Below are 13,982 nucleotides of genomic sequence, written 5' to 3' on the forward strand. Positions count from 1 at the left end.
ATTCACATGGACCATTCTGAGGGCAATATGGTATGCTTGTTTGAAAAACAAAACAAAACACTTTGAATAACTACCCTACAGACTCAATAACCAATTTTCAAGTAGTAATAGCCTGACCACTTCCAACGGTGTTGGTGGGGTGGGGGGGAATCAACATGGTCTTGTCCACAAACCTGTCCTGCCTACAGAATTGTGTTTAAAGTTAAAATTTGCTTTGGTGAAAGGTGGAGTTGGGTATTTCACTCCCAGAATAAGTTCAGTTAAAAACTATTGATGACCTGTGACTTTGTTGCTACAATGTATGGTAAGTATGAGTGAGGGTGAATGAGTGTGCGTTCTGCTGGGAGATTTGAATTGCTTTGCGAATGGTGGATGGTGAATCAGCCCCTCCATGCAGCATGCACACCTGTGTGTTTGTTTGGGGTTATTGTGTGTGCTGGTTGTGGTGTTGTGTGGATGGTTGTGTTGATCAGTATGGGTGTGTGAGTTACACTGGGAAGCTTGCATTGAGTTGTACAGGTGACGAATCAACCTTTGAAGAACTGTGTGACATCTGGGCTAAGTAATTTACCATCTCTGCTGTCTCCTTATATCACTGACTCTGTACAACCAATGAAACTGTTGCAATGCAAATTAGCCGTACAGTAAGAGTGGTGATTGGTTGAGTTACCTCCGATACCACAATGATCTAAGACTGTTAGCATAGATACATGCCTTACGGTTTTATTATATATAGATGCTCAAACATAACTTATAGTTCAATCCCCTTAAAATTGCAATAACTGAAATTGTGCCTTTATTGAAAGCTGAAGGAATGAACTATAACAATTACAAAAGCAGTTCCCCTGGAGTCACTTTCCACATGGCTGTACTTAAGAATCAACTACACAGTAAATTATTGTACAATGTATTTGCTTTTCTGAGAATGGCTAATGAAGTCCAATATTTTCAAAAAGTCTGGTTATTTGTGATTTAGAGTCGTGTATGCTGAGAGAGACTCAATGCAGCTAAACTTAGTATCTGAAGGAGGATAAGAACATAATAATGACCATACTGGGTCAGAACAAAGGTCCATCTAGTCCAGTATCCTGTCTTTCGACCATGGCCAATGCCAGGTGCACCAGAGGGAATGAACAGAACAGGCAATCATCAAGTGATCCATTCCCTGTCTCTCATTCCAAGCTTCTAGCAAACAGCGGCTAGAGACACCATTCCTGTCCATCCTGGCTAATAGCCATTGATGGACCTATCCTCCATGAACTTATCTAGTTCTTTTTTGACTCCTATTATAGTCTTGGCCTTCACAACATCCTCTGGCAAGGAGTTCCACAGGGTGACTGTGCGTTGTGTGAAAAAATACTTCCTTTTGTTTGTTTTAAATCTGCTGCCTATTAATTTCATTTGGTGACCCCTAGTTCTTGTGTTAGGAGAAGGAGTAAATAACATTTCCTTATTTACTTTCTCTACACCAGTCATGAATTTATAGACCTCTATCATATCCCTCCTTAGTTGTCTCTTTTCCAAACTGAAAATTCCCAGTCTTATTAATCTCTTCTCATATGGCAGCTGTTCCATACCCCTAAACATTTCTGTTGCCCTTTTCTGAACCTTTTTCAATTCCAATATATATGTTTTGAGATGTGGCGACCACATCTACATGCAGTATTCAAGATGTTGGCGTACAATGGATTTATATAGAAGCAATATGATATTTTCTGTCTTATTATCTATCTCTTTCTTAATGATTCCCAACATTGTTTGCTTTTTTGACTGTTGCTGCACATTGAGTGGATGTTTTCAGAGATCAATCCACAATGACTCCAAGATCTCTTCCTTATGTGGTAACAGCTAATTTAGACCCCATCATTTTATATGTATAGTTGGGATTATGTTTTCCAATGTGCATTATTTTGCATTTATCAACATTGAATTTCATCTGCCATTTTGTTGCTCAGTCACCCAGTTTTGGGAGATGCTTTTATAGCTCTTCTCAGTCTCCCTGGGACTTAACTATCTTAAGTAGTTTTGTATCATCTGCAAATTTTTCTACCTCACTGTTTACCCTTTTTTCCAGATCATTTATAAATACGTTGAATAGGACTGGGCCCAGTACAGACCCCCAGTGGACATCACTATTTACCTCTCTTCATTCTGAAAACTGATAATTTATTCCTACCCTTTGTTTCCTATCTTTTAACCAGTTACCAATCCATAAGAGGACCTTCCCAGTTATCCCATGATAGCTCAGTTTGCTTATGAGCCTTTGGTGAGGGACCTTGTCAAAGGCTTTCTGAAAATCTAAGTATATATGACTTTGACCCTTTGGTGACTGAGGGTGAAACCCTAACCTCCTTGAAGTTAATGGGAGCTTTGCCATTGACTTCAAGGAGGCTGTGGTTTCATTATGAATCTTTATATGTACGTAAAATACACATGATTCTCAGTATTCATTTGTCTGGAAATGGTATAATCCTAGCAGTTAAAGACAACACAGGTTTCAGAGTAGCAGCCGTGTTAGTCTGTATTCGCAAAAAGAAAAGGAGTACTTGTGGCATCTTAGAGACTAACAAATTTATTAGAGCATAAGCTTTCGTGAGCTACAGCTCACTTCCGATGAAGTGAGCTGTAGCTCACGAAAGCTTATGCTCTAATAAATTTGTTAGTCTCTAAGGTGCCACAAGTACTCCTTTTCTTTTTTTAAAGACAACACAATTATCTTGCCAAAGATAAACCTCTTATAACTTGCAGACTTGATCTCTGTATACTGCTACTTTCTTGATGTGCCAATAAAACATTCATGTTAATGTAGGGTTTCTGGAATGGCATGATGCCAAAGGCTTAATGTCCCTTGGTGCTCTGATGGATATAGTAACAGAACAACAGGAAGGAAACTAGCTTGCATCTTTGTAATAATGTTTTTTCTGCTGGTTCAGAGTCTGAAGCATACCCTTGCTGTTGCTGTTACCTTTTGAGAAAAAGGTCAGTTAACTGTATGTAGTTAAATGGGAACAAGCAGTTAACCTTTTAACCTATTTTTTCATTTATTTATTACAACTATTGCACAACTTCCAATACAAACTGAAAATAAGTGATGCTCTTTACAAAGATGGCAATTTTTAAAATAGTTCAAAATTGTGGTTTTACTGAACTGGAGCCTTAAACACTTTAATTCCTCCTTTTGACAAATGTTTTCCCCAGCTAGATGGTACCTCCCTCCTATTTAACAACATAAGAAGGCAACATGAGCTTTGTGACTTTGTCCTCACCCACAATCATTTCAAATTTGGGGACTACCTATACCTTCAAGTCAGCACAGCTGCTATGGGTACCCTCATGGCTGCACAGAATGCTAACATTTTTATGGCTGACTTAGAACAACGCTTCCTCAGCTCTCGTCCCCTAGCTCCCCTCCTCTACTTACACTACATTGATGACATCTTCATCATACGGACCCACAGGAAGGAGGCCCTTGAAGAATTCCACCTGGATTTCAACAATTTCCACCCCACCATCAACCTCAGCCTGGACCAGTACACTTCCTGGACACTACAGTGGAAATAAGTGATGGTCACATAAACACCAACCTATATTGGAAACCTACTGACCATTATACTTACCTACATGCCTCCAGCTTCCATCCAGAACATATCACACAATCCATTGTCTACAGCCAAGCCTTAAGATACAACTGCATTTGCTCCAATCCCTCAGACAGAGACACACACCTACAAGATCTCTATCAAGCATTCTTAAAACTACAATACCCACTTGGGGAAGTGAGGAAACAGACTGATAGAGTGAGGAGGGTACCCAGAAATCACCTACTACAGGACAGGTCCAACAAGGAAAATAATGGAACACCATTGGTCATCACATACAGCCCCCAGCTAAAACCTCCCCAGTGCATCATCAATGATCTTCAAGCTATCCTGGAAAACAATCCCCCACTTTCACAAGCCATTGGAGGCAGGCCAATCCTCGCTTACAGACAGCCCCCCAAGCTGAAGCAAATACTCACCAGCAACTACACACCACAGAAACACTAACCCAAGAACCAATCCCTGTAACAAACCCCATTGCCTTCTCTGTCCCCATATCTATTCTAACGACACCATCATAGGACCCAACCACACCATCAGAGGCTCATTCACTTGCACATCTACTGATGTGATATATGCCATTATGTGCCAGCAATGCCCCTCTGCCATGTACATTGGCGAAACCAGACAGTCTCAACACAAAAGGATAAATGGATACAAATCAGACATCAGGAATGGTAACATACAAAAGGTAGTAGGATAACACTTCAGTCTCCCGGGACACACTCAGCAACAGATTTAAAAGTAGCCATATTTCAACAAAAAAACTTCAAAAACAGACTTCAAAGAGAAACTGCTGAGTTACAATTCATTTGCAACCATCAGTTTGGGCTTGAATAGGGACCGGGAGTGGCTGGCTCACTACAAAAGCAATTTTCCCTCTCTTGGTATTGACACCTCCTCATCAATTATTGGGAGTGGACTATGTCCACCCTGACTAAATTGGCCTTCAGCATTGATTCTCCACTTGTAAGATAACTCCCTTCTCTTCATGTGCCAATATATATTTATGCCTGTATCTGTAATTTTCCCTCCGTGCATCTGAAGAAGTGGGTTTTTTACCCACGAAAGCTTATGCTCAAATAAATCTGTTGGTCTTTAAGGTGTCACCGGACTCCTCGTTGTTTTTGTGGATACAACTAACACGACTACCCCCTGATATATGAGAAGGCAGTCATGACCCCAGATACCTGTTCATGACCTCCAGCTTGAGAACCCATGCACAGTATTATTCACACAAAGAAGCTTAATCCCTGTTTTAAAGTGCAAAATTCAACCATCACTATGAAGACACTATTAATGCCTGCAAACTTGATATAACGTTTCAATTTCAATAAATGTTTTCATGAAATCCTATTTGACTGTTTCACCCAAATTGACAGGAAGGTATATATGCCTTAATATATCTGTCTCTATTCTGAGTTTGAAATTTTTATTTTTTTCTAAAAGACACTGCTACATTAGAGGTACTCAAGAGGCCACCAATCTGAAGATGTTTAATTAAGAGTGTGTGCTCTAATATTATTATAAATAAAATACCATCTAAAAGTAAAGATGGAAAAATCCTCCCAAAATTTGAAGAGCCTTCATACTAATAAAGGTTGCTTTCCTCCTTTATTTATTCTTGAGAGATTAAAAATGAGACATGAATGTTAAACTCCTGCAAGTTTAATGAGTATTGATACCAAATAATTGACATTTGTTCATGAAGCTATTAATGTATCTTTCAGTAGAATACTTTTAAAACAAGGCTTAAGTGTGAATTCCTCTCAGGAAAAACCCTATAAAATTTAATAGAGTTCTATAGAAATTACTCTAAAAACCTACAAGGATTGATTCTCATTACACTTTACACCACTATTGTAGTGCAAAGGGCTCTTAAAGTGTGATTTTCTTTTACACACACTTTAACCCATCTTTACATTACCAGAGTGGTCTAAATTAGCCTTAATGTAAATAAAAATCAGGTCCATAGAATTTAATCAGGAATGATATTTTTGTATAGCTTTTTAAAAAATCGTATAGATTTCTATAGCAGGGATATAATTATTTATTAAATTCTAGGATTGTTCAAAAACATATTGAAAGCTGATTCTTTTGAATTAATGCCTATAGAAATTTTCCATAAAGGTCTGTCTTAATACTAACCTCATCTGGCACCTCTGTGAAATTCAGGGAAGTCCTATGGCTTGTGTAATGCATGACATCAGATTAGATGATCACAGTGGTCCCTTCTGGCCCAAAAAATCTATGACTAATTTGCTCCCTCTGAATTAATACTGTTTTTAAGTGGATATAATTTAGATAATGTAGTTTTTGTCTGTGAATTATTAAAATGGAGTGATGGTTGGGAATACCTATCAGTAATTTAGAGTAAAATACATTACAGGGTTGTTGTACTAGAGGACTATATACTGTTGCTTGTGTAGGCTGAACTGTTCACCCAGCTGGACCCCTCGCCCCCACTATGGTACAGCCCCTTGACCTCCATCTCTGTATCCTGAGTGCCCAAATGGCTCAGGATGGGGAAGTGTGGAGGCTGGCTGGTGTGGCCCAGTTGAGGGTGGAGCTGGTCAGAGTAGGGAGACAAATGGCCTGTCTAACTGGGGGCCTGGTTGGAATGCGGGGGATGAGAAGTGCACCTGGCAGGAGGTGGTCAGAATGGGGGGATGAGAGGCTTTCAGCATCCTGATTTCCATTAAAACCAGGCCACAGCATGTTAATTTCATGGCACTGTAGGCAGAGAAAATTCTCCAGCACCCTAACCCTGAGGTTCGTTGCCTCAATCCTGTATCCTGAGTGATGAAATGGTGATTTTAGTGGAAAACTGGAGAAGCCTGATTTCCAATTTCCCCCCAAATCAATAGGGTTCTGCCCATTGATGCTATGAACAGTCCCTGAAATTTTTGAATTGATCAGATATGATATTTAATTTATTGCATTACAGACAAATATGCTGTGGAGTTGCAAGTAGGGCCTTTCAGAGTAGCAGCCGTGTTAGTCTGTATTCACAAAAAGAAAAGGAGTACTTGTGGTACCTTAAAGACTAACAAATTTATTTGAGCATAAGTTTTCGTGAGCTACAGCTCACTTCATTTCACGTAGTCAATTATTCCAAAACCAAGCGTTATACATAGGGCCCTACCAAATTCACGGACCGTGAAATCTATCTTTTGTGTACTTTTACCCTATATGATACAGATTTCACAGGGGAGACCAGCATTTCTCAAACTGGGGGACTTGACCCAAAAGGGGGTGCAAAGTTATTGCAAGGGGGCCATGATATTGCCACCCTTACTTCTGCACTGCTTTCAGAGTTGGATGGCCAAAGAGCAATGGCTGCTAGTCAGGAACCCAGATCTGAAGAAAGCAGCAGAGAAGTAAGGGTAGAAATACCATACCATGCCATCCTTATTTCTGTGTTTAGAGCTGGGCTCCCGGCCAGCAGCTGCTGCTCTCTGACCAACCAGTTCTGAAGACGGAGCCGCTGCCAGCAGAGGCACAGAAGTAAGAGTGGCAATATCAAGACCCCCCTACAATAACCTTGTAACCCCCACCACAACTCCCTTTTGGGTCAGGACTCCTACACTTACACCACCAAGAAATTTCAGATTTAAATATCTGAAATTGTGAAATTTCTTATTTTTAAATCCTATCACCATGAAATTGACCAAAATGGACCATGAATTTGGTAGGGCCCTAATTATACTGCTGGGAAATTCACAGTTAAAGTTAAACTTAAAAGAAATCCAAATATATTATAGTATGTGACTACATAGTTAAAGCGGCCAAATAACTATAACTCTGCCTTGTCACAGAGTCTCCAAACTTCCAAAATATAGTCAAAACTCATTGAAATCCTGAGCATTGGCTACATTTGGAAATATATAGGATTAAGGTCCATGCCTCCCCATTTTTCTTCATAGCTGAAAGTTTTTCCTTCAGCAGAAACCTTAATTCTACCCTTTAGTGACAGCGGCAATAACTATACAATTAATAAGGTATTTTAGTATTTGGGGACCCAAATTACGTTAAAATGAGTTTTAAAGACTTTTTCTTTCATTTGTGTCTCCTCCAGGGATCCCTACAGGGTGGAGTTAACGTTGTTTGAGAGACCAGATTGTATTCCCCTTAACATGGTTTGGTTTATTTTAAATTTAATCTTAACAGAATGTCCTGGAGTTAGAACCACTGATTTGTGGATAATTACAATTTCTCTGTAGAACACTTTACCCTAAATGACTCTTAAATTTAGCGCCTCCTTAATGTAGAGGTTTTGTCTGGGATTTTTTTTTTCCCCCTTTTAATTAAGAATTGCATCTATGATCGCTACAAAAGAAACTGATTGGCGGGTATGAGCATAGGCGCCATCTTTATGTGTTTATGATGGTAAATATCTCATTTCCTCTTTGTTTTGGTGGCCTTTGTTCACGGTGTGTATTTTAACATTTTCGGTGTAGTCGCTGATGATGGGGGAGGGGGACATTTTATACATGTAGACACTTTTTAAACCAACACATCTCCCCCGCGATTTTCCTTACACTGAGAGGATCTAAGGGGGAGTAGATCTACGGCTTAGGTTTAATCATCATCCATTTTAATAATTCCCAGACAAGAGACCCCCTGCTGGGTGGGAATGACAATCAGCTCAGTAGACCACACAACAGCTCTGCCGACACCGGGGGCGGTCCTCTCACAGAAGCGTTGGGCTGCAGGACTGGGCGAGCCGCTGGGTAAAGCCAGTAACACCCCGCTGAATCTGTCCAGGGTGCTGAAGTCTTCCCCGCTCCCGTTCAGACTGGCCACTCCGACCCGCCTCCGCGAGCCCGGCCCGCTCTCTCCGGGCCGCAACCCCCCGCAGGGCTGCGGCATCCCGCGGGAGAAGCGCCAGGGCCGAGCGGCGGCTCCCGTCGGCCGGACTCACCTCAGCAGCCGCGGGGCGGCCCAGCCTCGCGGCTCCTCCCCGCGGCCGGCAGCGCCACCCCCCCGCCTCGGCCCCGGCGCCGGAGGGCGCTCGCTCGCTCGCTCGGGGGCCCTGGCTCGCCGCTGCCGCCGGCGGAGCGCGGGGCTGAGGGGGGCGGCGGCGGCGGCATGGACGCGGACTACCCCGCCTTCGAGACCCCGCTCTGCGGCGAGCTCAAGCGCTTCTGCCGGGGGGTCAAGGAGACCTACAAGGAGATCCGAGAGGACCTGACCCCCTACAAGGATGACCGCTACTACCGGTAAGGGCGGGGGGAGCGGCCAGCGCCGCGCCGCGCCGCGCCGCGCCCCCGCAGGGAAGCACGGAGGGCTGGGGCTGGGCTCCGGGGGCGGCCAGGCTCTTACCGAGCTGCTTTGCAGCCCCCGGGGCGTGGGGAGTGCTTGTTCTGCTCAGCCGGGGAAGGCGAAAGCAATCCCAGGTTGCCTTCAATACGTGCACGGCCCCGCCAGCTGGCCTGCTCGGGAGGGGCCTGTAAGGACGTTTGCAGGCGGCTTGGCGAGGAGGGAGAGGGGCTTTTCGGAGCGCCAGGCTCTACCATGGCTGTGTTAAGGAAGGAGAGTTGCCGGGCCTGGGCTACCTCATCTGGGTTGGGATTTGATGGGGTTGGGTGGTGATTAGCTAGCAATCATGGCGGCGGCAACCTCCTAGGTTGCTTAGTGGTGGTTTGGTTCGGGCAGCTGAAGGAGAAAAGGCCATTTTAAATAGGGCACTGGAAAGTTGGGAGGGGTTTGCAAAGAGGCTCGTCCTCTTGAAATTCCATAGGGGGAATAGGCTGACTGAGGAAAGGATCTCTCTGGTTCTACCGTATACGAGTTCCTTCTACTTTCCTTTCAGAAATATCCCAGGCCATTTTATTTCCTTGATTATTGTGGAATAATTTATTTTCCATGACATGGAAACACCCAATAAGGGCCTTTGGTGATTGTGGGGGAAAAACCTAGGTCAGGGTTTTGCACTGAGCACAAAACAAATTAATCATCCCTTCAAAGGGAACCATCTGCAGTAAGAGTCCATCAACCAGAACCACCTAGAATTGGCCTTTGTCTAAAACGACCAATGCTGTAATCTCACTAATAAAACCTAGACATAGATTTCCATGACACAGAAAGATGGATCCAGGCCTCCCAGGATCTTGAGCACTCAGGACAATATGAAAGAGGTTCCCTACTATTGTGAACTAGTCTGTTATCTCTTCTTGAAAAGAGCTTTCTAGGAAAACCTCTGTGCGGAAGTTCCATCATCTGCTTCTCTGCTTTAAGTAGTATAAACTATTATATAATAGCTCTTTCTAGCTTATGCTGATCCCTATTGTATCTGAGCACAGTATGTGACAATAGTCATTTAAATATTTGTACACAATGCACCAGATCCTCAGCTGGGGGTAAATCAGCATGGATCCTTTGACTTCAGTGGTGCTGCACCCATTTTCACCAGCTAAGGATCTGGCCCATTATATTTAAATTGTCACTACATCCACAGCAGCAAGAGCTGTTGAAAGCAGTAGCATTATCTGATAACTTGGCACCATCCATGTATCCTGGCAAGGTTTAATATAGCTGCATTTTCCCTCAACAAAACAGTGGCTCATTGTTCCAAAGCCCAGTCTGAAAAGTTGTGGGAAATAATTAGAAATGGGGCAGAGGAAGGGGGGCAAACATGTCAGCACTCTAATTGTTATGTTAGCGTGCTGTCTGTGGCAATATAGTGCATGTCAGCTATGCCATATGTAGACTCCAACTGCTGGTTCTTCTAGGTTTTTGGACATGGAGTTCCTGATGACCTCTGTCTTGCAACTTGTGTGGTCACTTTTACCTGTGTAAAATGAATACAGTGTGGCTATAAAAAGTTACCAGTCTGATTTGCAAAGGGGTAGATGAATATAGAATGTACCAGGCAGTGGGCATTTGGGTCTAGGGATAACAAACGTGATATGAATAGAGCCTGAGAGATGGCTGCATCCATTCAGCAGCTGTGCTGCTTTGTTTTCAGTAGGAAGCAGCAGCTCTTCAATATAAACTCTCTTTAACCCCGTTTTGACCAACAGTCTGTAGTAAGGGGCTTTCAATACTACATGGCAGAGACTATATTGGAATGGCCCAAATGTAGTTGTAGAGTTAATTCTGAGCTGCCATTTTCCAGTGCCATCATCTCCTGATAGTAGCAGCTGTAAATGCTTGCACTACTTGCTGTAGAACCAGTGGGGTGAAAGATGCTATAGAAATGTAAAATGTTATGCTGTTACCTTTGTGGTTGACAGGGAAATAGCTTTTTGAATCAAGGATGATGCTGTGGGTTGTGCTGGTATTAGCTCTTCTAGAATAACACAGCTGTACATTGCTTCTGAGGAAGCTGGGGCTTTAGTTCATTCAGGGCTCCTAGCCACATAAAGCCTGCAGATCAAGAATACCTGTCAATTTCAAATCTTCCACATAGAAATATGTTCCACTTGGTAAATATGGAAGGGGAGGCAGCATGGTCAAGTGTACATGTCACTGCACTAAGGACCTGGCTCTGTCACTGACCTACTGTGTGACTTTAGGCAAGTCACTTTACCCCATCTGTGTCTCAGTTTCCCCATCTGTAAAATATGGATAATTATACTTTGTCTCCTTTGCAAAGGATGTTGAGATCTCTGGATCGCTTGGGCTAAGTATTGTTACATTTATTGATGAACCACTGGGTTTACATATGCTGTTTTTATCCACTGTATATCTAACAGTCCAGTGTGCATAGCACTTCCGTTTTTTTAATTCATTGACAGATATAGAATTGCATCTGCTTTTTAGATTCTTAGTAAGGACAGCTACAGTCTCACTAGTCCCTGACATTGCAGTGTGCTCTTCTGATTGTTGGTTATAAGTTGTGATGGGCAGAACCAGCTATGTCATCCTCAGTATACTTGTATTAATTTATAAATAGAAGCTGTGGATGAAGGTTTTAGACAAGGTTTTAACATAAATCCTTGCTGCTTAGGAGGTGTGGGGGATTTTGGCAATTCAGTATTAGAAATATCAGGTTATGTGGCCTGTCTTTAATTCAAAAATACAAATTTCACTAAAAACAGTTAGGGTTGTGAGGGGCAAATAATACTTAATTCGAAACAAGGAAATACAGAATAAAGCCATACAGGTACATATGGTTGTCTTCTCACAAATGTAAACTCACTTGCAAACACACATCATCTCTACGCCAAGCAAATCAAGCTCTCAACCACAGTCTTCAAGGTGACAAGCTTAACTGTGACATATGTGGTATGAATAGTATTCCTGTGGGATGCTTCTGTGTTTTCTAGTTTTGCATGGCTTTGATTTTTTATCATTTATCCTTTGGAACATTAACTGTTTTCAGTCATGCCGAATCTTCATGCAGACATGTTCACTCCTGTCAAGTATACTTCACTGATATTGGTTATAAGTTGTGTTTTGAAGATAATTAATTTGGATAACCCCAATAAAATGTAGCAGTTCCTTCACAGGTAGGGATATTGAGTCTTTACACTGTTTACAAAAGTTCCTGTACATCTGATGTTACCACCAGTGTGCTCTGTTCTACTTTTGGAAGTGACATTGAACAGTGGGTGAGATTGGCTATGGTTTTCACATCAGCAACTTGGGTTTAGATCCTCAGCTGGGGTAAATCAGCACTGACATCACTGGAGCAATGCTAATTTACACTAGCTGTGGGTCTGGCCCCTGATGTTTACAGGATTTGTCATTGTCTGGCTGAAAGGTGAGAATGAGGCTTTTTCTCTTTTAGTTTCTTTAGATACAGCTCTTTTAATGAACTTTCATGAAACTCTTGTCCCCCAGACTAATGGGGGAAGGGGGAATTCAGAAGTCTTAAGCCTAGGTTTCTATATCATGCTGCATTGGGCTAAGAATGTAAATGTTGGCAAGTTAGTTTTGCCCAACTAATATGTATTTTGATTGTGCAACTCCATGGAGTCACTGACCTGTGTGGCCTAAGTCACATGCACCATCCTGGGGGTGGAGACAAAACAATCAGCCACCTCGCAGAGCAATTAAGTTAAAGCTGTGTCTAGACTGGAAGCTCTTGAGGGCAAGCAATGCATTTTACTATAAGCTTGTAAAGCACTATGTAAATTTACAGCATTATGTATGTGATATCTAATAATATTGTAAATAATATACTTGGTATCATCACTCATGGTATTTATAGAGATCTAGTATACCTAGGGCCAGGTTTGTCAGAGAATGCTCAGTGCACTGGGGGAAGGGGGAGAAGATTGGTGGCTTACCATCATGTTTCCTTCTTCTCAATCTTGGAGACTGATGTGAGCCATACTGGCCTCCACACAAGTTAGAGCAGCTTTAGGGTTGCTCTAACTGATGCCAATGAATAATGGCTCTCAAGAAGCCACTCCCCCTTCCACCCTGGCATGCTCCTTCTTGACCTTGGAATACCTCTGATGCCAGGTAGGGAGGCAGAAGCAGAGCAACTGATGTAGGGCTGGTAGTTGAAGATTTCCCTATACTAGGAGGACACTCTGCTGCTGCTTTAAGTCTTCCCGTGATGCAATGGGGATTTAGTAGAGGCTCTACATTTGTGCCCTTTTAGAAAATCTCAACCATTATGTCTGTTCAAACCCAACTAGGAGATTTAGCCTCACAACAGAACTTCTATTAATTTCAGTAGGTGTTGAACAGTTAAATCCCCTAGAAGGTTTTGAAAATCTCAACTTTCATGACTAAATTTTGGAAGGGAATTTATAAGTTAACTTGCATGGCTGTTTGGAGGAAATGGTAGGAACACAGTCCTTCAAATGGTAGTGTAGTGGCCAAATTATGCAATTCCATGATGTCACAGCGGATCTATAACTAAAAGCAGCATTTGGCTTGATACTACTGAAAATCAATAATTCTAGGCGACATGCACACATCATTATTGGCTAGCTAGCTTATAACGAGAAGTTCTGTATTCCAAGTGCTCTCCCAATGCTAAGCTTTGTAATAATACCCAGAGATTAAGATAAATGACCTACAATATTTTTTTCTCTTTTAAATAAGACATCATTCTGTCCATCAAAAAGCAGTAGGCTCGTATGTGACAGTTCATTCATTATTTTACTTATGGTAAAATGTCTCTTATATGTGTAATGAAATAAAGAATGAATTATAGTTGGACTTGGACCACTGCCTATTGTTAAGGTTGTGCAACACTTCCCAGTATAAGAACCTATTTTCAGTTGCTTATAACTTGCCAAATTTCAACAATTTGGGAAAATCTCAGTCAAAATGATTCGGCTGTTTTTGAGAATAAGGTTAGGCTCATCTATGACGCAAAGCCTCCCCCCTGGCAAATTTCAAGTACCTATTCCAAAGTGTGGAGGTGCTAGAACTTTTCAAAGTAAAGGTGGGTGGGTTGGGTTCCCAGCAATGCCA

General features: G+C 42.1%; 1 protein-coding gene and 1 long non-coding RNA gene across 2 annotated transcripts in view; one reads left to right on the top strand and one right to left on the bottom strand.

Annotated features, from left to right (window-relative positions):
- LOC119853074 overlaps window positions 1-13,982 on the bottom strand; it is a 96,045-nt gene that overhangs the window by 77,081 nt on the left and 4,982 nt on the right. The window contains exon 2 of the long non-coding RNA XR_006280448.1: window positions 10,823-10,970. This is a non-coding gene — a long non-coding RNA (uncharacterized LOC119853074). The remainder of the gene's footprint in view (window positions 1-10,822; window positions 10,971-13,982) is intronic.
- Window positions 8,575-13,982, top strand: part of TMEM181 (transmembrane protein 181) — a 56,029-nt gene continuing 50,621 nt past the window's right edge. Inside the window, exon 1 of the mRNA XM_038395485.2 lies at window positions 8,575-8,821. Within this exon, the coding sequence (XP_038251413.1) occupies window positions 8,691-8,821 (131 nt within the window). The 5' untranslated portion in view covers window positions 8,575-8,690. The remainder of the gene's footprint in view (window positions 8,822-13,982) is intronic.

The sequence above is a fragment of the Dermochelys coriacea genome, chromosome 3, assembly GCF_009764565.3.
Source record: "Dermochelys coriacea isolate rDerCor1 chromosome 3, rDerCor1.pri.v4, whole genome shotgun sequence".
NCBI classification, from domain to species: Eukaryota; Metazoa; Chordata; order Testudines; family Dermochelyidae; genus Dermochelys; species Dermochelys coriacea.